The sequence below is a fragment of the Oncorhynchus clarkii genome, chromosome 11, assembly GCF_045791955.1.
Source record: "Oncorhynchus clarkii lewisi isolate Uvic-CL-2024 chromosome 11, UVic_Ocla_1.0, whole genome shotgun sequence".
NCBI lineage: Eukaryota > Metazoa > Chordata > Actinopteri > Salmoniformes > Salmonidae > Oncorhynchus > Oncorhynchus clarkii.
Genome location: NC_092157.1, coordinates 34,293,667 through 34,320,216, shown reverse-complemented (window position 1 = coordinate 34,320,216; position 26,550 = coordinate 34,293,667). Strand labels below are relative to the sequence as shown.

Here is a 26,550-nt window from a genome sequence, read left to right as displayed (position 1 = left end):
ACAGTTGAAGTCGGAAGTTTACATAGAGTTAGGTTTGAGTCATTAAAACCTCTTAAGGATTAGCCCCTTTTTTTTCAATTTTCACCTAAAATGACAAATCTAACTGCCTGTAGCTCAGAACCTGAAGCATGGATATGCATATTCTTGGTACCATTTGAAAACAAACACTTGGAAGTTTATGGAAATGTGAAAGGAATGTAGTAGAATATAACACAATAGATCTTGTAAAAGACAATACAAAAGAAAAAACTAAGCGTTCTTTTGTATTTTCTTTGTACCATCATCTTTGAAATGCAAGAGAAAGGCCATAATGTATTATTCCAGCCCAGGTGCAATTTAGATTTTGGCCAGTAGATGGCATCAGTGTATGTGAAAAGTTTGACTGATCCAATGAACCATTGCGTTTCTGTTCAAAATGAGGTATTAGGATTGCCCAAATGAGACTAATTTGTTTATTAATAACTTTTCATGTTCAAAATTGTGCACTCTCCTCAATCAATAGAAAGGTAATTTGTCACTGTAACAGCTACTGTAAATTGGACAGTGCAGTTAGATGAACAAGAATTTAAGCTTTCTGACAATATCAGATATGTCTATGTCCTGGGTCATTTTCTTGTTACTTACAACCTCATGCAATCGCATTAGCCTACGTTTGTAACGGTTTTCAGTATGAGAAGGAGAGTCGGACCAAAATGCAGCGTGTCGAATGCGATCCATGTTTTAATAAACAAACGTAAAACACGAATCAATACAAACACTACAAAATAAAGAACGTAACGAAAACCTAAACAGCCTATCTGGTGAAAACACATAGACAGGAACAATCACCCACAAACACACAGTGAAACCCAGGCTACCTAAATATGGTTCCCAATCAGAGACAATGACGAACACCTGCCTCTGATTGAGAACCATATCAGGCCGAACATAGAACTGGACAAACTAGACATGTAACATAGAATGCCCACTCAGATCACACCCTGACCAACCAAAACATAGAAACATACAAAGTAAACTATGGTCAGGGTGTGACAACGTTAGCTCAACCGTCCCATGGAAGGGACACCGATCCCAAGAAAGTTAATTAACACTCATTTTTCAAACACTCCACAAATTTCTTGTTAACAAACTATAGTTTTGGCAAGTTGGTTAGGACATCTACTTTGTGCATGACAAGTAATTTTTCCAACAATTGTTTACAGACAGATTATTTCACTCATAATTCACTGTATCACAATTCCAGTGGGTCAGAAGTTTACATACACTAAGTTGACTGTGCCTTTAAACAGCTTGGACAATTCTAGAAAATGATGCCATGGCTTTAGAAGCTTCTGATAGGCTAATTGACATCATTTGAGTCAATTGGAGGTGTACCTGTGGATGTATTTCATGGCCTACCTTTAAACTTAGTGCCTCTTTGCTTGACATCATGGGAAAATAAAAATAAATCAGCCAAGACCTCAGAAAAAAAATTGTACACCTCCACAAGTCTGGTTCATCCTTGGGAGCAATGCTACCAAATACTAATTGAGTGTATGTAAACTTCAGATCCACTGGGAATATGATGAAAGAAATAAAATATGAAATAAATCATTCTCTCTACTATTATTCTGACATTTCACATTCATTAAATAAAGTGGTGATCCTAACTGACTTAAGACTGGGAATTCTTACTAGGATTAAATGTCAGGAATTGTGAAAAACTGAGTTTTAATGTATTTGGCTAAGGTGTATGTAAACTTCCAACTTCAACTGTATACTTTATATTTTAGATTCTTCAAAGTAGCCACCATTTGCCTTCATGAAAGCTTTGCACACTCTTGACATTCTCTCAACCAGCTTCATGAGGAATGATTTTCCATCAATCTTGAAGGAGTTCCCACATATGCTGAGCACTTGTTGGCTGCTTTTCCTTCACTGCAGTCCAACTCATCCTAAACCATCTCAACTGGGTTGAGGTCGGGTGTTGTGGAGGCCAGGTCATCTGATGCAGCACTCCATCACTCTCCTTGGTCAAATAGCCCTTACATAGCCCGGAGGTGTGTTTCTGGTCATTGTCCTGTTGAAAAACAAATGATAGTCCCACTAAGTGCAAACCAGGTGGGATGCCGTATCGCTGCAGAATGCTGTGGTAGCCATGCTGGTTAAGTGTGCCTTGAATTCTAAATAAATCACTGACAGTGCCACCAGCAAAGCATCCCCACACCATCACACCTCCTCCTCCATGCTACACGGTGGGAACCACACATGCGAAGATCATCTGTTCACCTACTCTGCATCTCACTAAGACACGGCGGTTGGAACTAAAAATCGCAAATTTGGACTCATCAGACCAAAGGACAGATTTCCACCGGTCTAATGTCCATTGTTCATGTTTCTTGGCCCAAGCAAGTCTCTTCTTCTTATTGGTGTCCTTTAGTAGTGGTTTATTTGCAGCAAATCGACCATGAAGGCCTGATTCACTCAGTCTCCCCTGAACAGTTGATGTTGAGATGTGTCTGCTACTTGAACTCTGTGAAGCATTTATTTGGGCTGCAATCTGAGGTGCAGTTAACTCTAATGAATGTATCCTTTGCAACAGAGGTAACTCTGGGTCTTCCTTTCCTGTGGTGGTCCTCATGAGAGCCAGTTTCATCATGGCGCTGGATGGTTTTTGCGACTGCACTTGAAGAAACAAAGTTCTTGAAATGTTCTAGATTGACTTTCTCTTTTTTTTTTTACCAAATATGACTGACTATCTTCTGTATGCCACCCCTACCTTGTCACAACACAACTGATTGGCTCAAACACATTAAAGAAGGAAATAAATTCCAAATAAATTCCACAAATTAACTTTTAACAAGGCACACCTGTTAACAGCTCATGAAGCTGGCTGAGAAAATGCCAAGAGTGTGCAAAGCTGTAATCAAGGCAGTGTGGTTATTTTGAAGAATCTCAAATATATTTTGATTTGTTTAACACTTTTTTGGTTCCTACATGATTCCATATGTTTTATTTCATGGTTTTGATGCCTTCACTATTATTCTACAATGTATAAAATGAGAAAAATAAAGAAAAATCCTGGAAGGAGTACGTGTGTCCAAACCTTTGACTGGTACTGTATATACTATACCAAGACCAACCGAACAAACAAAATGAAATGTATTTAAACATAAATTGTAGATTGATCTGAGAAATATGCCTTGGGTTACAATAGTAAACACTGTACTATTTACAATTACAAAGAAGTGGATTCTACAGAAAATTATCCCAATGTGCAATATAACATTCATCTAGTTTCATTATGCATTTCTAATTTTCAAAGGTTTAGTGATATCATAGATGGAATCATTTAGGGTTACGGCATCTATTTTGAATGAATCCCCCATTGCACTGAGACCAAAGACCCATCACAATGTTTATTTTGTCTGCATACTAAAATGTTCTCTACCCTGTACCGTGAGAGCTTCTCTGGGTCCCAATGTTCCCAAACTCTCACTCCACTCCCCACCAGCCCAATGATATCCCACCACTTAACGTTGAACCAAACCACTGCATCTCCTATGGCAGTCACCACTTTGAACACACCACCTCAGACCTACAGTATATTCACTCAGACAAACACATAGAGACACACGCAGAGAAACGCGCACGCACGCACGCACACACGCACACACACACCAGAACTCAACCCCTGCTTTATTCATAACTAGTCCAATCTACAGAGGTTGAGTGACTGAGCACAGCGACCCACTACTCCACTCTACTGAACATTACTGTAGGACCCAAGGGCTTTCAAGCCTCCTGCACGAGAGCAGCCCTTTCATGACGCCCTATAATATCAGATTATTTTCCAAAACAGTGTTAAAGAGCAGATGGGACGGAGTATTTGGTGACAACCCCAAAATGGCTTTTCCATGCCTACAGACATCTTCATCTAAGTCCCACATGTTACCCTATTCTCTACATAGTACACTATAAAGGGAATAGGGTGCCATTTGGGACTTTGACAGATTGTCTGAGTTTTCCCCTGTGGAGAAATGCTGTGTAGTTTGGGCATTCTGGGACATCTGCTTGTTCCACTCTGCCACCGGAAACTGCTAATGTTTTTATAGCCACTCCAAATCTGTGTCCCAAATGGCACTCTATTCCTCATTTAGTGTGCTAGTTAGACCAGCCAGGAGCCATAGGGCTCTGGTCAAAAGCAGTGTTCTATATAGGGAAAATGTTGTCATTCAGTAGGCCTGAGCGTTCAGTCTATGTTACACAGAGCGATTGCAACACTTTCAAACTAGCTGGTCTGTGATAAGAAAGCTATTTGTGTTTATCCAGTAATCACTTGCATCACTAATCTCACACTGATTGCTTTCACCCAACTTGCTCTTGACCTGCTTTTTTAGATTGAGAAAAGCAACATTGTGCTGTTGTTGAGATAGGGTGCACTCTACTGCAGAGTGCTGTTACTCTTTTTTCCAGACAAATGAGGTGAAACGAACAATGTAACTCAACAGTGTTTGCCTGATCTCAAAATGGAGGACAGAGGATTCAAATTTCTTCTAAACTGTGACCCTATGTTTTGTTCCGATCTCATTGGAAAATTCTTTAGGAAACGATGACTTGACATTAGAGCCTAAAAAAAAAATCACACAATAGCCTAGCAGCCTGTAATTTCTGTAACTACTGTCATTTTGATTGCATTTTAAATAATAAAGTTGTTTAAATCACATTTCCACTATGTTGTCCACATCTAACCTTAGTTACTGTTGTGACATTGGGGAATGGCACAGTACAAATATAATGAATCATTTAAACTTAAGTAGCAACACAAAAGAGACTGCCCTGGTGGCCATGCCATGCTGCTCCTCTCGGTCTATCTCTTATTCTCCTCCCCCTGACGTGTGTTTTCATTCCCTCCAGCAGAGTCCCTCTTCTTCTTCTTCCACCTTTGAACTCTGTTGGTTCTTCCTGCTGTGTGAGTGCTGACAGCTCTCCATCTCTCAGCGGGGACAGTATTTTACTGGGCCATTCCCCATCGATGGCAATGATTCTAGTAAACAAACAAACCACTCAGTGGAGTGTTAGGGTAGCCAGTATTTCATCAGCTGTTCATTCTGTTCCTTCTTGGAGCATTGATGTAAAATACGTTTTTAAAAATGGGAAAGATGAAATGACTATGGCTGGGTACAGTAGTGTAGTCTGCTGGATTTAGCCTCTCCATCAATGTGTTTTGCATTGCAATTCAGCCAAAGCAGGGACTGCAATCTCCCCGGGAATTTAGTTTTCGATAAGCGCTAAGAGGAAATATTCTGGTGGTAGTCTATACTATCATTCAAACACAAAGGTTGGTCTGAATTATTCACTGGCAAACACCCTCCTAGCATCAGCAAAACCGGTCCCATCCAACCCAAATTCACTGTTGACTATTCTATTTCCCTGCTTTTGTGGATTAATAAATGAATGGTGCGCGCACGCACGCACACGCACACACACACACACACACACACACACACACACACACACACACACACACACACACACACACACACACACAGAGATAGACAAACAGACAGACAGGCTTGTAGTAAACATTACTATTCTGTACCCCCAAGCCACTAGACCCCATAACAGAGTTGGTTAATTGAAATATCACATCACAAACTCAAACAAATCCAAACACCCTGGACCCACTCCAATTCGCATACCGCCCTAACAGATCCACAGATGACAAAATCTCTACCTTCTCCCTCTTCCTCGACAAGAGGAACACAAGCAAGAATGCTGTTCATTGACAGATCCGTGTTCAACACCATAGTGCCCTCCAAGCACATCATTATGCTAAGGACCCTGGGACTGAACACCACCTTCTGCAACTGGATCCTGGACTTCTTGATGTGCCGCCGCCAGGTGGTGATGGTAGGCAACATCACATCCGCCATGCTGACCCTCAACACGGGGGCCCCTCAGGGGTGCGAGCTTGGGACCCCTCAGGGGTGTGTGCTTAGTCCCCTCCTGTACTCCCTGTTCACCCACCCCGAGCACGACTCCAACACCTTCATTACATTTGCTGATGACATGACGGTTGTAAGCCTGATCACCGACAATGATGAGCCTATAGGGAGGTCAGACACCTGGCAGTGTAGTGCCAGGACAACAACCTCTCCGTCAATGCCAGCAAAACGAAGGAGTTGATCTTAGACGACAGGAATCGGAGGGCTGAGCATGCCCCCAGTACATCACTGGGCCCGAGCTCTCTGCCATCCAAGATGTCTCTACACCAGGCGGTGTCAGAGGAAGGGGCCCTAAAAATTGTCAAAGACCCCAGCCTCCCAAGTAATAGTCTTTTCTCTCTGCTACCTCACAGCAAGCATTACCGATGCAACAAGTTTGGAACCAACAGTACCCTGAAAAGCTTGTACCCACAAGCCATAAGGCTGCTAAATAGTTAAATAGTTAACCAAATAGCCAAGTGTCATATCTGGAGGAAACATGGCACCATTCCTACGGTGAAGCATGGTGGTAGCGGTATCATGCTGTGGGGATGTTTTTCAATGGCAGGAACTGGGAGACTAGTCATGATTGAGGGAAAGATGAACGGAGCAAAGTGCAGAGAGATCCTTGATGAAAACCTTCTATAGAGCGCTCAGGACCTCAGACTGGGGCAAATGTTCACTTTCCAACAGGACAACGACCCTAAGAACACAGCCAAGACAATGCAGGAGTGGCTTCGGGACAAGTATCTGAATGTCTATGAGTAGCCCAGCCAGAGCTCAGACTTGAACACAATCAAACATCTCTGGAGAGACTAGAAAATAGCTGTGCAGCAATGCTCCCTATCCAACCTGACAGAGCTTGAGAGGATCTGAAGAGAAGAATGGGAGAAACTCCCCAAATACAGGTGTGTCAAGATTGTCACGTCATACCCAAGAAGACTCGATGCTGTAATCGCTGCCAAAGGTGCTTCAACAAAGTACTGAGTAAAGGGTCTAAATACTTATGTAAATGTGATATTCCTGGGGGGTTTTAATATACAATTGGAGTAATTATGGGATATTGTGTGTAGATTGATGAAAAAAAAGAAGATATTATACATTTTTAGAATAAGATTAACGTAACAAGATGTGGAAAAAGTCAAGCAATCGGAATACTTTCCAAATGCACTGTATCTTCTTCAATTACCTGGTACACCTGCACATCGAATCGGTACTGGTACCCGTGTATATAGCCAAGTTATCGTTACTCATTGTATATTTATTATTGTGTTATCAATTTCTATTATTTCCTCTCTCTCTGCATTGTTGGGAAGGGCCCATAAGAAAGCATTTCACTGTTGGTCTACAAAGCATGTGACAAATAACATTTGATTCAAAGATTTCAAATGAGCTCGGCAGCCCAGCGTTTGACAGCTAGGCTACACACGGCGCAGCAGCATGTGAGTGTCTACCTGGATGCTTCTCACTGTAAACAGGAGGTTGTGTTGCTGTTCCTTCTATGAACGTGACAGATCGTTGGTGTAAATTGAAAGCAGGTTTCATTGAGCAGATGTTGGGAGATTAGAGGGGCTGTTTGACTCTCCGTCAGCCTGGCAGGCTTGACTGGGGAATTCACTGCTTCTACACTTGTTCAAGGAACACAAGTGTGTGTTTTTAGGATTAGCACCTACAGCGATAGACCGGTGGAGTGTGTTAGCCAGGGCCAGGGGGGATTGGACCACACAGAGAGTGGACCACACACACGCATGCACAAACATGCACACACACACACACACAATTGTTATCCCATTCTTCCTGATAAACCATGTGGTACAACAAATAACAGCAAGCGCATACTTGTTTTAGAAGCACTTTGTAACCATCCTCAGGGAAAACAGTAAGAAGAGCCAAAAGAAAGGAAACTTCACCAAGCCAGAAAGAAGCCTGTCACCAGAGCGTGATTCAAACAAACACGAGTCTACCTCCTGAAGGAATACACTAGACTGGAGTAAGACACCACGAAGGGGTTGAGAGACATGTAGAAGAAAGCACCAGGGACTCTGAAACAATAACATTGTGTCCATTTCTCCATATCCCACCTCAGGTGGGCCACTGGAGGAGAGCACTGGGGTTTAGGTAACGGTGGGAATGGAGATGTGCACTGCCAAGAGGATTTCTCTATACTGTCAGTGGTTTTGTAGTGGAGTCAGTGGCCAGTCCAACAGTGTAGTGTATATTATACATATAGTATTATAGTATATTATAGTATATTATTATATAAGCATAATAATCTGGTAAAACCCGCCTGGCAACCACCCCTCTAAAATGAGCAGAACAGTAGGAATGGATGGTCCACTGAGTGTTATCAGCAAGTGCACATATGATGTCTTATTGCCATCTAGTGGTAGTGAGTGGTACTCATGGAAAAGAAGTGTATTTGGAATCGTCTCAAGACATATGCCTTGCCTCCCACAATTTCCAAACGCCACGGTTGCCTAGGGTCTGGTTTGAGACTGCATTTGGAATAGGATGACATTTGAATTCATATGATAGTCTAGATAGAACTACCCAAATGGAGGCCATTTTATTAGCTTTTCAGTGGCTTTTTTGTCAGTAGCATTTCAGCTTAAAAGCACCTTTAAGTACCATGCCAAGTTTTGAATGACTTTGTCACAGTAATTTTGCGGTGAACTTCACAGGATGACTCTTCAACAAATCTCTCTCCGGGTTTAGTGTTGGAATTGACTTCACAGTGTTTTGGAGACAAATAGCTCAGCAACCCCACCAAATTTGTTGCTGACAGGTGTATAAAATCGAGCGCATAGACATGCAATCTCCATAGATGCATGTTAACATTAGAAGCCTCCTCCCTAAATTTGTTCTATTCACTGCTTTAGCACACTCTGCCAACCCGGATGTTCTAGCTGTGTCTGAATCCTGGTTTAGGAAGACCACCAAAAATTCTGACATTTTAATCCCAAACTACAACATTTTTTAGACAAGATAGAACTGCCAAAGGGGGCGGTGTTGCAATCTACTGCAAAGATAGCCTGCAGAGTTCTGTCCTACTATCCAGGTCTGTACCCAAATAATTTGAACTTCTACTTTTAAAAATCCACCTCTCTAAAAACAAGTCTCTCACCGTTGCCGCCTGCTATAGACCACCCTCTGCCCCCAGCTGTGCTCTGGACACCATATGTGAACTGATTGCCCCCCATCTATCTTCAGAGCTCGTGCTGCTAGGCGACCTAAACTGGAACATGCTTAACACCCCAGCCATCCTACAATCTCACACAAATTATCAATGAACCTACCAGGTACCTCCCCAAAGCCTTAAACACGGGCACCCTCATAGATATCATCCTAACCAACTTGCCCTCTAAATACACCTCTGCTGTCTTCAACCAAGATCTCAACGATCACTGCCTCATTGCCAAACAGCTGAAAATTCAATATTTTCGGTTATGGAAAATATATTTCACAGCGGTTTAGATGGTACAATGACTTTCTACACTATACGTGCGCTTGTTCGGTCACAAACTGAAATTAGACAAACTATTAGATTTTTTTTTTTAAAGGAAATCATGGAGCGATTTTGATGAGGATGTTTTTATTATGTTACTTAGATTGACACATGGGTAATTCAATAGACTAAAGGAAAAGAGATAACCTATACTTGGAAAATTGTACTGAGGAAAATGTTGAATCACGAGCAGGCCCTAAATTTGTAGTCAACACATTGACCAGGAGATGTCAGTCTTGAAACAACACGCCATCATCAGCATGTGCCTCTGTCTCAATTAGTTATCTGTGATTCCTCGAATCCTATCTCCTTGCCTCCTTAACTGTGTTGGAAGAGAAGATCTATGGTCTCTTCCCCATGACCTTTTCCAATGGGTTTCAGGAGGAGAGACCATGCAAGGAATTGAGAAAAGGCTGTTTTTCATGACCAATACTGGTACATTTTTGCTTCAGATACTAACAATAACAAACTACTGCAGGTCAAAAGTCATCTTCCATTTCATCAAAATATGAACTTTATTTAGATAAAAAAAAAATTAAATGGACTTGTCTACTACAGCAAAAGACAAAATATAACAGTGTGTTCACACAAACAAACAAAACAACAATTATATGGAAACAAAAGACAACTTAAGTTGCACTGATTAGAGAAGACACCTTCTACCACATATCTATTTTTGTAACTCACAGAATACAATGTAACAGCAAGACAAATCACCAATATGAATAGGTTTGTAAAATAGTTTGTATACAATATCAACATAGAAAACAGTCAGTGTTATACCCATCAATGGATGTGAGTTAGTGAATGGAGCTACTACTACTACTAGTATTGCTTCTCAGTATAGGAAGCAATTATAAAGAGTAAAGGGATATCATAATTATAATGATTACAATAATGACATAATAATAGACATCTTTTCCACCTTTATTCACAGTACTAAAAGGCAACTGCACTTCTTGATTTGGCTTCAATTTAGATTTGGTTCATTTAAGAAATGCTTAGCAGCCATGACTGAATTCAAACCTGAGTTGGTTTCGGGGTGTGGATTGATGTGGGTGTCTCGTGTGTTTGCAGGTGTGATGAGTTAGACAAATTATTTCACCAATTACTATAGCTTCAACCGGGTTGGTGTGCGACATTGGCAAAATTGGTTTGACTTTGGATAGCCTACCTCTGGGGGATAGTTAGGGACCATACAATGACTATGACAATGACTATGTAAATGGGACAATATTTTCATGTTGCACATCTTTTAGTGGTCTGAAATGCATTCAATAGTTGTACATGCATTTCTACAATTTATATTTGGTTTGAGGTCAAGTCATTGAAGTTTAAAGGCATTTACTTACAAAATAATATTGTACATTGTGTAATTTACTGATGATCCCTAACTAGCCCTTTAGGAATATAAAATGTCAAACCAAATTGAGGATTGGCATTATGATGGGGTCGCATGCAGCTGTGCTCCAAATGGATGATTATTTGGGTGCTGCCAGCTGTAGGCATATGGACAGGATTAAAATAAACCCAACCCACAGAAATAAGCCATTTTCAAAACAAGAAACCTATTCAATACCATCATCATGGACCACATTGCAATACTGCAACAGATTAGTTAGGAATTAAACATAAAATTACTAATCTGAATAATTAAGAGACCGCACTCAGAGGGTTATGGAAGCATATAGCTGCCACAAAATTATAATATTAAAATGCAATGTGCCATTGATTTATCATTATCCAACTTGCATTTAAAAACATTTTCAGCAGCTATTCCCTTGCAAAGAAGGTAGGGTTTGATACATACAGATACATGAGCCTGATAAATAAAAATGCACATTTATCATTTCACACCCATATATAAAACCCAGACAAGGATATGTATATATTCTCTACTAGTAGAGTAAAACAGTACCTGTACTTCAAGTGCTTGATAAAACACTATACACCTTTTGGTCACAATTGGGGTAGCTTTTAACAAACTTTTCCTTAACATTTATTAAAAATGTAAAAAACATAATAGCGCAATCTAGCATGTGCTGTACACATTAGGTTAAGGGACTTCCTTGTCTCTGTCGCAGCCTCAGAGACTTGTCATGTACAGTAGTTTTCCCATGATCCTCACTACATGAAGAAAACAGTAGATATACAGGGCCTATATTGGTACACATTTGACCTCTAAAGTCATGCTTTTTTCAATCTTGCATAAATGTACAGTACCAGTCAAAAGTTTGGACACACCTACTCATTTATCACACATACTACTTTATTTTTACTATGTTCTACATCGTAGAATAATAGTGAATACATCAAAACTATTAAATAACACATATGGAATCATATATAGTAACCAAAAAAAACGTGTTAAACAAATCAAAATATACTTTATATTTTAGATTCTTCAAAGTAGCCACCTTTTGCCTTGACAGCTTTGCAAACTCTTGCATTCTTTCAACCTCTCCTTCTTGGTCAAATAGCCCTTAGACAGTCTGGAGATGTGTTTTGGGTCATTGTCCTGTTGAAAAACTAATGATAGTCCCACTAAACACGAACCAGATGGGATGGCGTATCGCAGCATGGTATCCATGCTGGTTAAGTGTGTTTAGTGGAATTCTAAATAAATCACTGGCAGTGTCACCAGCAAGCATCCCCACACCATCACACCTCCATGCTTCACTGTGGGAACCTTATCCTCTCCTAATGAACTTATCCTCTGCAGCAGAGGTAACTCTGGTACTTCCTTTCCTGTGGCGGTCCTCATGAGAGCCAGTTTCATCATAGCACTTGATGGTTTTCGCGACTGCACTTGAAACTTTTCAAAGTTCTTGAACATTTTCCAGAATGACTGACCTTCATGTCTTAAAGTAATGATGGACTGTTGTTTCTCTTTGCTTATTTGAGCTGTTCTTGCCATAATATGGACTTGGTCTTTTAACAAATAGGGCTCTCTTCTGTATACCACCCCTACCTTGTCACAACACAACTGATTGGCTCAAACGCATTGAGGAAAGAAATTCCACAAATTAACTTTAAAACAAGGAACACCTGTTAATTGAAATGCATTCCAGGTGACTAGCTCATGAAGCTGGTTGAGAGAATGCCAAGAGTGTGCAAAGCTGTCAAGGCAAAGGGTGTCTACTATGAAGAATCTCAAATATATTTTCATTTGTTTAACACTTTTTTGGTTACTACATTTTTCCATGTGTTATTTCATAGTTTAGTTTTGATGTCTTCACTATTATTCTACAATGTAGAAAACAGTAAAAAAATAAAGGAAAATCCTAGAATGAGTTGATGTCCAAACTTTTGACTGGTACTGTAATGTGATTTGCTTCTTACTTCATGTGCAAATCAGATACAATAAAATCCCCAAATATATACATTGCATCAGACCTGTCATAGGTACAAGGTAGACCAAACAGTCTCAAAAAGCAAGAACAGCATCATCAGGGATCTCGCTAGAGTTCAGTAATCTACATTTTCAAAACGCAGACCATCACAAAATCAAGGTTTCTAACTATTTTATATTAAAAATTTTCCTTTGTTGCTTCAATAGTGATCAGGGACATGCAACTATAGTTTTCCTTCACATAAAATATATTAGTGCAACACATTCAGCAGAAAATAGCTTCATTATCATCAGATGACAACAGAAGTGAAACGCTATTTGGCCGGCAGCCACATCATTTACTTAGGTTTTGCTTGAAGTTAATCGTACATTTTACCAGAGAAAAGCAGGCTACACCGATAAAATGTACTGAAGAAAAGTAGCTACACATCAGTCAGAGCGCTGCCTTCTGATAGAATGCCCATTCGTGAATTCTCATTGGAGTGTAGAATTGCAACTGAAGCAAAAAAAAAAAAGAAGCCTGATGTCGAGCAGCAATTTCAAGAAGCATTTTAGATCTCTGTTTACAAAATGCAGCAAGATATTTATGGGTTTTATCTTCCCCCCCCCCCCTGTGGTGTGATAAACGCAGAATTCTGCATTAACGTGACCCCTGATCATGTTAGCCTACATCCAGTTACAGATAACTATTATTTATATAAAATGGTAGAGAGATTAAGTCTTAAAGGTTTAAAAGAATCTGGGCCTGTATTCATAAAGCATCTCAGAGTCAGGGTCACCCCCACCCCCCCCCCACCCATTCATTCATTATGATCTAAAAGGGGAACTGATCGTAGATCAACATTCCTACACTGAGACGCTTTATGAATACAGGTTGGGGTAACGTATGGACATAGAGCTCTGAAATCAGTACTGCGGTGGCTCACCAGCTCTCCTTCAGTCAGTCAGTCCATCCACTGAATCTGAAAATGGACACATAATAACAGACAAGGATTACTTCAGATGTACAGTACCAGTCAAAAGTTTGGACACGCACATTCAAGGGTTTCTCTTTATTTTATTCTACAATTATTCCTTGTGAATGCGTTTGAGCCAATCAGTTGTGTTGTGACAAGGTAGGAGTGGTATACAGAAGATAGCCCTATTTGGTAAACGACCAAGTCCATAATATGGCAAGAACAGCTCAAATAAACAAAGAGAAACGACAGTCTATCATTACTCTAAGACATGTAGGTCAGTCAAAATTTCAAGAACTTTTAAAGTTTCTTCAAGTGCAGTCACAAAAAAAGAAACTGCAGCCCAAATAAATGCTTCACAGAGTTAAAGTAACAGACACATCTCAACATCAACTGTTCAGAGCAGACTGTGTGAATCAGGCCTTCATGGTCGAATTGCTGCAAAGAAACCACTACTAAAGGACACCAATAAGAAGAGACTTGTTTGGGACAAAAAACACGCGCAATGGACATTAGACCGGTGGAAATCTGTCCTTTGGTCTGATAAGTCCAAATTTGAGATTTTTGGTTCCAACCGCCATGTCTTTGTGAGACGCGGTGTGGGTGAACAGATGATTTCCGCATGTGTGTTTCTCACCGTGAAGCATGGAGGAGGTGTAATGGTGTGGGGGTGCTTTGCTGGTGACACTATCAGTGATTCATTTGGAATTCAAGGCACACTTAACCAGCATGGCTACCACAGAATTCTGCAGTGATACGCATCCCACCTGGTTTGTGCTTAGTGGGACTATCACACCTCCAGGGTATGTAAGGGCTATTTGACTAAGAAGGAGAATGATCAAGAGCTACATCAGATGACCTGGCCTCGACATTCACCTGACCTCAACCCAATTGAGATGGTTTGAGATGAGTTGGACTGCAGAGTGAAGGACAAGCAGCCAACAAGTGCTCAGCATATGTGGGAACTCCCCCTTGGAAAAGCATTCTAGGTAAAGCTGGTTGAAAGAAGGCCAACAATGTGCAAAGCTGTCAAGGCAAAGGGTGGCTACTTTGATGAATCTAAAATATAAAGTATATTTTGAGTTGTTTAACACTTTTTTGGTTACTACATGATTCCATATCTGTTATTTCATAGTTTTGATGTCTTCACTATTATTCAACAATGTAGAAAATAGTCAAAATAAAGAAAAACCCTGGAATGAGTAGGTGTGTCCAAACGTTTGACTGTTACTGTATATGTAATATCTAATGATGCACCGATATGACATTTTTGGCCGATACCAATATTTTCCTTGCAAAAAAACCCCGATACCGATATTTGACATTTTTGCGGCCTTTTAAGCATTCTAGTACGGCGCACAATTGGCCCAGCGTCAGCCAGGACGTCATTGTAAATAAGAATTAGTTTTTAACTAACTTGCCTAGTTACATAAAAGTTACACACACACCACACTGACCAAAAAGTAATTTTTTGGGCATTTACGTATGTCCCCATTACCAGCAAAACATAATCAAAACCTATTTCTTTCACTTACTTGCTGTGCTGTTTCGTTGTTCATTTGTTGAGTCGTTTCATTCTCAACCAGGATTTCTATGGAACGTCGTTTGGGTCTTTGCTTGTCAAAAAAAGATACACGTCAAATAACACTATTTGACGTGTCAAATAAGGACAATCTGTTTCAGTAGCAAGCTAACTATATAGCTAGGTGTCATCATCTAAAATAACCCTAATTTATAAGACAGTTCTTACTTGATTAATGGTGGTCGGACCCATCGATGTGAAGCTAGCCACAATAAGGATTAGCCACAATCGTGCACTTTGCGGCTAGCCTTCAAAATAAAAGTATGGCATAATTCTACTATTTGTATTAATTTGCATCACTGTCAATGACAGTTTTATTTTGAAGGTAAACGGCAAATTCCACTATTGTGCCTAATCATTATTGACTAGCTTCACAACACATTACTTGGTCCGGTCGAGCGACTAGCAAGATGAAGCTAGCTAGCTTCTTATAACATTAGCTTTGGGCAATAGGGTTAAGTAGCTGGCTAGCTATTTATTTTCATGTACTGAACTTCAATTTCAATAGGTGAACAAAAAGTGGCAACCTAGCTAATACTTACAAGGGTTCCTAAACCATTGCTAAGAATAATGAAAATGACTGCAGTTTCAACTCGTCATTGTTTTCAGGCTGGTTGTATTGGTGCTAGCTAGGTACTAAGCTAAAGCTAGCTACCCCGGAAGTTGCGGTCGAACAAATTATGCTTTATTACCAATGCGGTATTGTATACTAGAGGCCGACCAATTATGATTTTTCAACGCCGATACCGATTATTGGAGGACCAAAAATGCCAATACCGATTAATCGGCCAATTTTAAAAATGTATTTGTAATAATGCCAATTACAACAATACTGAATGAACACTTATTTTAACTTTATATAATACATCAATAAAATCTATTTAGCCTCAAATAAATAATGAAACATGTTCAATTTGGTTTAAATAATGCAAAAACAATGTGTTGGAGAAGAAAGTAAAAGTGCAATATGTGCCATGTAAAAAAGCTAACATTTCAGTTCCTTGCTCAGAACCTGAGAACATATGAAAGCTGGTGGTTCCTTTTAACATGAGTCTTCAATATTCCCAGGTAAGAAGTTTTAGGTTGAAGTTTTTATAGGACTATTTCCCTCTATACCATTTGTATTTCATTAACCTTTGACTATTGGATGTTCTTATAAGTATTTTAGTATTGCCAGTCTAACAGTATAGCTTCCAACCCTCTCCTCGCTCCTCCCTGGGCTCGAACCAGCAACACAACGACAACAGCCAACATCGAAGCAGCGTTACCCATGCAGAGCAAGGGGAACAACTAATAGAAAGCTCAGAGCGAGTGACGTTTGAAACGCTATTAGCTCGTACCCCGCTAACTAGCTAGCCATTTCACTTCGGCTACACCAGCCTCATGTCGGGAGTTGATAGGCTTGAAGTCATAAACAGAACAATGCTTGATGCACAACGAAGAGCTGCTGGCAAAACGCACAAAAGTGCTGTTTGAATTAATGCTTACGCGCCTGCTTCTGCCTACCACCGCTCAGTCAGATACTTGTATACTCAGTCAGACTATACACAACGCAGGACACGCTAGATAATATCTAGTAATATCATTAACTAGTGATTATGATTGATTGTTTTTTATAAGATAAGTTAAATGCTAACTAGCAACTTACTTTGGCTTACTGCATTCGCGTAACAGGCAGTCTCCTTGTGGAGTGCAACAAGAGAGAGGCAGATCGTTAATGCGTTGGACTACTTAACTGTAAGGTTGCAAGAATGGCTCCCCCGAGCAGACAAGGGGAAAATCTGTCGTTCTGCTCCTGAACAAGGCAGTTAACCCACCGTTCCTAGGCCTAGGTCTTTGAAAATAAGAATATGTTCTTAACTGGCTTGCCTAGTTAAATAAATGTATATAAAAATACAAATAAATGTAAAAAAATAAAATAACTGGCGCCCAAAAATACCGATTTCCGATTGTTATGAAAACTTGAAATCGGCCCTAATTAAATCGGCCATTCTGATTAATCGGTCGACCTCTATTGTAAACACATCGTTTGTGGCCGGTGTTTGCAGACTTTTTTGTACAGCTTGGAGTGCTATTGTATATTTTTTGACATGCAAAGACCCAAACGGCGTTCCATAGTATGTATGTCGTGAAGCTAATAGCAGTGACGCTATTACTGTGTGACTCCGGTAGGGCAACATCTGAAATATAGCACACTTGGTAGTGTGTACCGGTGCTCGACCAGTCGGCGAAAGCCAACAGCACCCATGACAGAGAACAGTTGACTGAATTCCATTATGTTGGCTCCATTATGTTGGTTTCATGGATTTCTCCTTTGAGTTGAAATGTTCTTACTCTTTCAAATGACTGCTCGACTTGTTGACTGCTCAATACACACAGCAGACATTGTGTGGGCTAGGTTAGAAATGCTGTGTTGAACGTGTAGTGCAAAATTTTACGTGGCGTTATCACGCCATTATATAGGTATGCACAGTAGCTTTGACATTTGTTAAAAAACAATCGGCGTTAAACTTGATCTCGGGCCGATACCGATGTTGGCATTTTTAGCTAACATCTGCCAATACCGATATATAGTGCATCCCTAGTAATATCATTGGTATAACTATCATTGTCTTCACATCTATGTGAAACTATCTTGTTAAAGACTCGTTCATTGAAGTATTGATATTACTATAGAGGAATATTGCCTTGTCCTGGACAATCATCATGGATTCTTCTCTATTCCCAAGCAGCAGACATGAGATAAGAGGAGAGATAGTTGGGAAAGAAAATGAAGGAAGAAATGTAAGGAGGGGGAGAGGATGTACTTGGTACAATGTACATAACTACCACATGAGTAATTCAAATACAGTTACCCTAAGTGGAATAATACAACAGTAATGCAAGTACTAGTTTTGCAGAGAAGAGCAAGGATTATAAATTTCACCCCGTGTGAGGTTTAGCCTATGTGACTGCTGTTACAAGACTACATCTGAGTTGTCAGTAAAGCTGTCACTCACTGTGGGGCGGGTCCATGTCCATTTTGGCCAATCCTACGGCAGAATTCACTTTGGGCCTTGCTCCAAGCTCCCGGTTCTGGGTTTGGTTCTGATTCTGGCCCAGAGGTTTCTTCTCCTCCACATCCTCTGGGTTATAGATGCCCTCCTCTGCCACCACCTTCTCTATCTTCTCCATAAGCTGTCGCAGCTGGGGGTGCTCCCCAAATATGTAGTTGCTGATGACAAAGTACCGCATCTTGCACTTTTCCAGCACCCACTGCAGATCCTTCCCCTCTCGCTTGATGTGCCTCTCGATGGACATGTTCCTCAGCACATCTGCCCAGGTGAACACCACGATGGTATGCCTCCACACACGCTCCCCGAACAGAGCCAAGTGCTCCTCGATGCGGGCCCGGTCCACCTCGGTAAACATGCCCACAGGGATGACCAGCAAGAAAGCGTGGGGGCCCTGGGGCCCGCACATGGAGGCGCCCCGCACCATCTCCTGCTGGTAAACTGGTGGCGTGGACTGTGTCGAGAACCAGCCCGGCGTGTCTATTACCGTCACCTGGCGCCCCTCCACCTCAGTCTGACGCTTGACGCAGAATTCAGCCGCCCGCTCCAGGCGGAACTCCTCGTGGCCCAGTATGGTGTTGCCTGTCAGGCTCTTCCCAGGCCACCTCCAGCCCAACAGCACCAGCCTCAACTCAGTTAGATGGTTGGCTTCCCGGGCTGCTGCCGCCAGCCTCTTCTCTTCCTCCTCTGGGTCAGGGACATCTCCTGGGAGTGCAAACATCACAACTCATTAGCAAGGACTGTTTAGCTAATACTGTTTTAGTCCCCGTTTCTGCAATTACGTTTTGATAAAGGAAACTTGTAGCAACAAGCCATTCCTCCACATTAGCATGTTTATCAGTAATTACATATCAAAGCTCTTCCGCTGTATAGACAATATTGACAACTATGTTCGTTGCTAACTAAATACATAGACTAATTACACTGACATGCCAATTAAGGTCACACTACTGGCAACATTTTTATAGGCTAGAAACTTTACAACTATACCGTAAGTGAACCACGCAATTTAACTACAGAATATTTAGTTGGTGGTGCATAATCATTTTTATCAAGTTCAAATCCCTTTAATAAAGCCAGTGTATAAACGAGTCATAGCCTGCCTTTCTGCATTGAGATCAATGAGTAAGTTACTGTATCACTTTCATTCGTTCGATCGCGTCAACATTCAAATCCAGCCAGCTCATCTACTGTGTGGCTATGGTTGAAACCGGATCTTGCTCTGTATCAGCCGAGTTATTCTAACATTTGACTCATAGCGACCCGGTCTGAAGCAGTAAACTAGCTAGTTTAAGTGAAACGTGTCACGTTCGGCTCAGAGTTAGTTTAAACTGCATAGTTAACCAAACTAGCTAGCCACTGTAGCTAACGTCATTTAGCGATGTTGTTACTGTTAACCTTCAGTGAGCTATCGATAACCTTATCTTAATACGTTTTGTTCGATGAGTTGTATCGATTTACTTGAGACACCGTTTGTCTTTTAGAAGACCCACCTATTGATTGCACTTCTTTCTCCGATTCCATGTCGCTGTTTAGTTTTCCAAAGTTGAATCACAGCTAGATGAGACAGATATTTCACCGGATGTATAAATGTGAGACATCCTGTTAGCGTTTCCTCTCACTACCAAATATGGTAGTGAGAGAAAGCCCGTTTGCCGGCAGTGGGAGAACATTGAGCTAGATGGATTTTGGCTGACATTCTGCTAATTTTCTCATCAATGATCTCCATAGTTTTCTGTTTCCAAAACTAGAATCTATAACAAACAGAGTGCACTAAGTTTGGTAGACTTGACTTACCTAATTGTTTATAGAGATTACTTTGTTTAGGACGAGTGCACTAGATAATGAGCGTTTTCCTAATGAACGTCATATAGGCACAAATGGTCTTCATCCTCTTCTTGGCGGTAGCTAGCTTGTCCCAAGTAGATATCTAGCTGCCTATATAGAGGAAGAGCTTTGATTTGTAATTACTGATAAACATGCTAAAGTGGAGGTATGGCTTGTTGCTTCAAGCTTCCTTTATCACCACGTAATTGCAGAAACGGGGACTAAAACAGTATTAGCTAAACAGTCCGTGCTCATGAGTTGTGATGTTCACACACAAAAAACACTTACTTTGCTTAAATAGCTAGAAATCGATTCCTTTGCAAGTTTTCCTCAATACTAGTACTCCTTCTGTGAATCCACTGTTTTCACGATAAGAAACACGTCATCAATAAATACCTTGTTTACTGTAAAATGGATGGGAGGAAAATCCAATTTCCAACAGACGCAGAAAGGTATGTAATAAATAATAAAGATGCATTTGGAGCAATTATTGCATGGTGAGGCACACGTCATTGGTTGTGTAATCAGTAGAGTGCTGTATCCATGACTACCCATCGAATCAATCACCAAAGCAATGTTCACTGTTAGATAAAACATGCTAGCTACCAGTAATGAAATAAATCTATAGCTGGGTTTAACACAACTAGCACGAGGCAGCAAGGCTAGCTAACAATAGTTTACCAATGTGCCCTGCCATATTACATCCAAGGGCATCCCAGGGTATGCTGCACAATCAATAGAAGCCATTTGTGACACTGGGTCATTGCAAAGTAATGTATAGAGTTGTAGAGCACCATTAAGCACCTCTTAAATCATTGTAGATGTCTGTAAAACATTGTATAGGCAAATACTTATGTTATGTTGTCCTATGATCAGATTATGTAAGAATACCACAAACTATAGTCTACTATAATTATATGCATCTTCAGAAAATAGACAAAACTCAAAAGGTTGTACATTTATTAAATGCCTGTTAACATGGTGAAACATGTAGAACATATCAAAACCATGAAAGTAGAGCATTTGATCACATTGACGGGATGCATGCACAATAGGACAATGGTCCAAAAAAGACATCTATCAGGTTTACGAGGGCAGCAACTGAAAATGTTTCATAGGATAAAGTGTGGGTCTTTATTGTAATGTTTCATAGGACAGGATAAAGCGTGGGTCTTTATTTGTAATGTTTCATAGGACAGGATAAAGTGTGGGTCTTTATTTGTAATGTTTCATAGGACATGATAAAGTGTGGGTCTTTATTTGTAATGTTTCATAGGACAGGATAAAGTGTGGGTCTTTATTTGTAATGTTTCATAGGACAGGACAAAGTGTGGGTCTTTATTCTGATGTTTCATAGGACAGGATAAAGTGTGGGTCTTTATTCTATAATATGTTCTCCGTTATTGTGGGTGTTGCTAATCAGGCAAAGGTTGTTAAGGTGGTGTCTCACAGAGAGGAGTGTCAGTTTTGATTGAAGAGGAGGAGTGTGACGTCGACCTTACACACTTTTGTAATTACCCAGGAGGAAGATGTGGCTGAGAAACATCAGGCGTAGGGACATCAGTCTGCAAAAGTCCTTTGAGGACCTGAAGAAGGGTGGTTACGCTGTGTGCAAGGAGCTCTTTAAAGAGTGTTTTATTCTGATTATTGACCACCTTTGTCAATAAAAATACATTTCAGTCATGATACTTTTCTGGAAGACACTGTCCTCCGAGGCAGTACCTACCAGATTAAATTGCATGAATCCACCCCCTCAATCTGCAACAGATGCACGGCGTAGTAGAAAAATAAGTAAGCCAACCACAAAGTTTGTAGCAATTAAAGATGCATCATTATTGTTTTATATCAACAGGTTTAAAGTCTTGAATTGTCAATTTTTTAAGGAGAGGACAGGGAAGCAGATGTAGGAGTTTTAGGTGGGAAAGACAGAGAGAACAAGAGAGTGAAGGAGAGCATAGACCCAGCTCCAGCAGAGGAAGCAGGAGATGCTGAATTTAGTTCAGGTGGTCTGCGTGAGGTGGGTCTGTCAGGTGACAGAGGTGGCAGGAGGCTTCCTCACAAGCATACAGCAGCAGGCTCGGGTGACAGAAGGAGTCATCCTCAGGAGCATACAGGAAGCTCAGGTGTCATGCAGGAGGAGACCATCATCCTGTGTAATAATAATAATACACCCACAGTGATTGATTGCACACACATTGAAACAAAAATATCACAAAGGTAATCTCATACAGATGTTACTTTAACAAGAGATTACAGCTCCTGGAAAAAAAAGCTGTCAAAATAAAATAAAAACAGGAAAATGCAAAGTAGGCATGCCGCAAGACTAAAAGCCACCAAAACCAAGTACGTCGTCGTCTTATAGCAATGGAGGACATCATTGACCAAAACCGTAGCAGTCTCTGGGCAAATACTGGCATTGTGTAAGGACTAAGAGTCCTCTTACTTAGAACGAGTGCCTTTGATTGCATCCAGGAAGACCATGTCGTGCATGCCTACCCCCTCATAGAAAAAAATGATAAAGAAATGCACCATGTATTGAATGCGAGCACAGCTTAGAAAATAAATTGACGAAGTTAACGAACCAAAAACCAAAGCACAGCGAAAACTGAAGTGTTTCACCGGATAGTACTTTAGTACTAGTACAGAGAAAAGGGGAGTCATCCATTCCTTTTATCCCAGGGATCATCAACTAGGTTCAGCCACGTGCCAATTTTTTCTTGAGGGGATGGTTGGGGGGCCGGAATGTAATTGCAAATAATTTGTAGACTACGGAACAAATATGTTGGATTAAAATAATAATTTGAATGTTTACATTTGTGTACGATCAGGTGGTCTATTATGCATGGTAATATATTAATATATTCTTAAATAAAAATCACTTGGAGTTGATTTCCTGGTGTTTATATATATTCAAAATTGCCTCAGAAAACTTTGGGGGCCAAATAAAACCACCCATGTGCCAAATTCAGCCCGCAAGTTGGGGGAACATTGCTTTGTCCTCAATGTCACTCAGAAAAAAAATTCCAATGTCCGCTTGGTAATGGTTCTTTTCAAAACAATTGTAAAATAATTTTGGTTCCTACAACTGTTTCTAGCTCTTTTGAGGTGTAACAATACAGCACTGTAGATAGAGTACATTAATTCATATAAACTCTGTTCGTCAGTGTTCATCTGTGTTCTAACGATTTCTAGCTCTTCAAGTAAACAAATAACTTATGCCCTGTTCTCTCAGATGTGCGGTTCTGAATGATTAGCTAGCTAAACTATCTAGTTACTCTGCTATTTTTCTGACATGTGCTGAATCGGATTTATTGCGCTACAGTTAACGTTAGCTGAGAAATATATAATAGTGTATATATCGAGCTAGCTACTATTTCTCTCTTCTTGCCCATGAGAAATTATAACATGTATTAAGAGAAGAGTAACGGGTTAGCTATTAATAACTGTTTCAGTATGATATGCTAGATAAAGGAATAAAGACAGACACCAATGTCAGGTTCAATAGCCTTGTTTGTGCATTGTACAAATCCCTACAACTGGAGTCCCGGGGAACAGTCCGGCTAGTCGATTACCTATCAACTAGACTCCGTAACATCATCCTTTTCAATAGAAAGTGCAAGCATAAAAGGCACAACATTAAGTTCTTAACAGTCAGGTCATAACAATAGAAAAAGCATTACATTTTCTTTTTTACTTCAGTTGTCATCTTCCTTTTTTAATTGTAATTTAATTATTTAAGAAAAAAAGATAGATTTTAATTAACCGAGGGCAAGTTAACAGTCCCTTGCTTACAGAGTAAGCCTGTCCGGTGGCTTGCACAGCCGACCCACCCGTGAGTAAGTATTGGCTCTGACAGGGGTAGGATTAGGGGCACGAGCTGGAGAGCTTGGTGAGGTAGAAGCCTCACCTTCAGTTGGCCCATGTCTCAATTCTGCGCCCCTTACCCTTAGGCCTGGACTGTGATCCAGCTCATCTAGGTGAGTGTATGGCGTGTTCTGGTTTGTCTGCTCTGCTACACGCAGATCCACCCGATTGCGACGATAGAGGGAGCCACCAACATCCACCAGGTAAGAACGTGGTGCAACTCTCTGCAGGCATGTGCCCAGCCTCCAAAGTCCTGTGTGGTCTCCCGGCAGCGGTTTCATCCTTATCGTTTCACCCATCTCCAGCTCTGGTAGGTCCCGAGCAGTCCGGTCGTAGAAGCACTTAGCGAGCTGCTTTCTGTGACGCAGTTTGTCCGTGACGCCAACCATGACGCAGGGCTCAAGTAGCTTGTTAGCTACGGGGATGGTAGTCTTCAGACGTCTGGACAGAAGGCGTTGTGCTGGGCTGCAGTCCATGTTTTCGGTGGGTGTGTTCCTCCACTGTAAGATCGCTTTCCATGGGTCGTTGCTGTCGCGCAAGGCCCTGCTTAACAGGTTTTTTGCAATCTTGATAGCTGATTCTGCCTTGCCATTTGCTTTTGGGTGTCTTGGAGAGGAGGTCACGTGGTCAAACTCCCATTCTGAGGTGAAACGCTTGAACTGTGCAGTGAATTGTGGGCCATTGTCCGTGATTACCTTGTCAGGCTGACAAGACTATCTAAAATCTTGTCTCATTAAAATATCTATGTTCTTGCCTTGCAAACTGCGCCTTGCAGCGCTTTATGACCGTCTCTGCAGACAAGTCAGGGAGCAGTTCAATTTCCCAAAAGTCAGAGTAGTGATCAACGATGAGAAGATAGTCCTTTTGTCTGTGGCTGAATATGTCCATGCTGACGATTTGCCAGGCCCTTGTGGGCAGTTTGTGTGACATCATGGTTTCCTTTTGCTGTTCATGAGCGTACTCGTTGCATGTGGTACAGTTGCTGACAAAGTCTTTAATTTCTGCTTGCATGTTTGGCCAGTATAATGTTTCACGAGCCTGGCGGTAGCATGCATCACCTCCAACGTGACTGGAGTGTATGCGGGTAAGCATCTCTGGACGTAGTGAATTGGGAATAATGACCTTCTGACCTCTGAACAAGACGCCATTTTGCACGCTGATCTCATCTCGAAAGGTCCAGTATTCTCTCACTGTGAAAGGTGTCTCCTCTTTCAGGTATGGCCAACCTGCGAGAGCCATGGACTTCAGTGACTGTAGGTGTTCGTCCTTGTCAATGTGTTGCCTTATCTGGGCTAGGCGGTGATCTGTGACGTTTAAGTAGTCTGCCTGACTGATCTGTTGAACATCTTGTTGTTCCTGCTGTAGCGAACAGATGGCCTGCCGCTGATAGACAGTGCCTCTGCCTGTACATTGTGTTGTTGCCCTGCTCAGTGTGTCGCTGATGTACATCTTTGGTCCTGGCTTGTAAATGACCTTCAGGCTGTAGTTTTGCAGAGTCAGGAGCATGCTTTGGAGCCTCTTGGGCACGTTGAGGAGAGGTTTACTGAATATAGCAATGAGTGGTTTGTGGTCAGTTTCAGCGATGACCAGGTCTCGCCCATATAAGTAGTGATGGAATCGCTGGCAGGAGAAGAAGACGATGCTGAGGCACTCTTTCTCAATTTGTGCATAGTTTTGTTCGGTGGGGGTGAGCGCTCTCGAGGCAAACGCAACGGGCTGGCCTTCCTGCATAAGGCAGCATCCAAGTCCCCTTTGGCTGGAGTCGCTCTGGATTGTGACAGGCTTCATGACGTCGTAGTAGCGCAACACTGGCATGGATGAAGCCAGAGATTTCATCTCCTGCACTGCGGCCTCGTGCTTGGGTAGCCAGTGCCATGGTGTGTCTTTGTCCAGCAACCGGCGCAGAGGCTCACAGACTGCTGATAGGTGTGGCATGAACTTTGCAAGATAGTTTGCAAAGCCGATGAGACGCTGTACTCCTTTTGCATCAGACGGGTTTGGCATGTCGAGGATCGCTCTGACCTTGTCTGGGTCCGGCTTCAGGCCTTTTGCCGAGAGAATGTGGCCATGGAAGTGGACATCTTTCACCTTGAACTGCAGCTTCTTCAGGCCAAGGCGAAGCTTAACTGATCGGCAGCGCTCCATCAGTGCCAGGAGCTTCACATCGTGGTCGCGTTCTGCTTCTTCGTCTGTGTCACCACAGCCTACGATTAGGACATCATCGGCGATGGGTTCAATGCCCTTGAGCCCAGCCAGTAACTCGTGCTGCTTACGTTGGTATATCTCAGGCGCCACTGAGACACCAAACGGGAGCTTGAGCCAGCGTTTCCGACCCCAGGGGGTCCAGAAGGTAGTCATGAGGCTGCTTTCTTCATCCAGCTTGCATTGAAGGAATGCATCTCGGGCATCCACCAAGGTGAAAATCCTGGCCTTGGGAAGCTTATA

General features: G+C 41.5%; 1 protein-coding gene across 2 annotated transcripts; it reads right to left on the bottom strand.

Moving 5' to 3' along the window:
• Positions 1–9,960: 9,960 nt before the first annotated feature.
• Positions 9,961–19,984, bottom strand: LOC139420456 (GTPase IMAP family member 4-like). 2 transcript variants are annotated; one of them, XM_071170621.1, is made up of 4 exons: positions 19,908–19,984; positions 18,361–19,119; positions 18,033–18,079; positions 9,961–13,785 (listed from the first exon to the last, which is right to left on the bottom strand). In XM_071170621.1, exons 1-3 carry the CDS (start codon positions 19,936–19,938, stop codon positions 18,066–18,068), a joined length of 804 nt encoding a protein of 267 aa, XP_071026722.1. In that variant the 5' UTR covers positions 19,939–19,984; the 3' UTR covers positions 9,961–13,785; positions 18,033–18,065. The 2 variants fall into 2 exon arrangements, with proteins under 2 accessions (XP_071026722.1, XP_071026721.1); XM_071170620.1 differs by lacking the exon at positions 18,033–18,079 and having other exon boundaries at positions 13,695–13,785.
• Between the last annotated feature and the right edge of the window lie 6,566 nt (positions 19,985–26,550).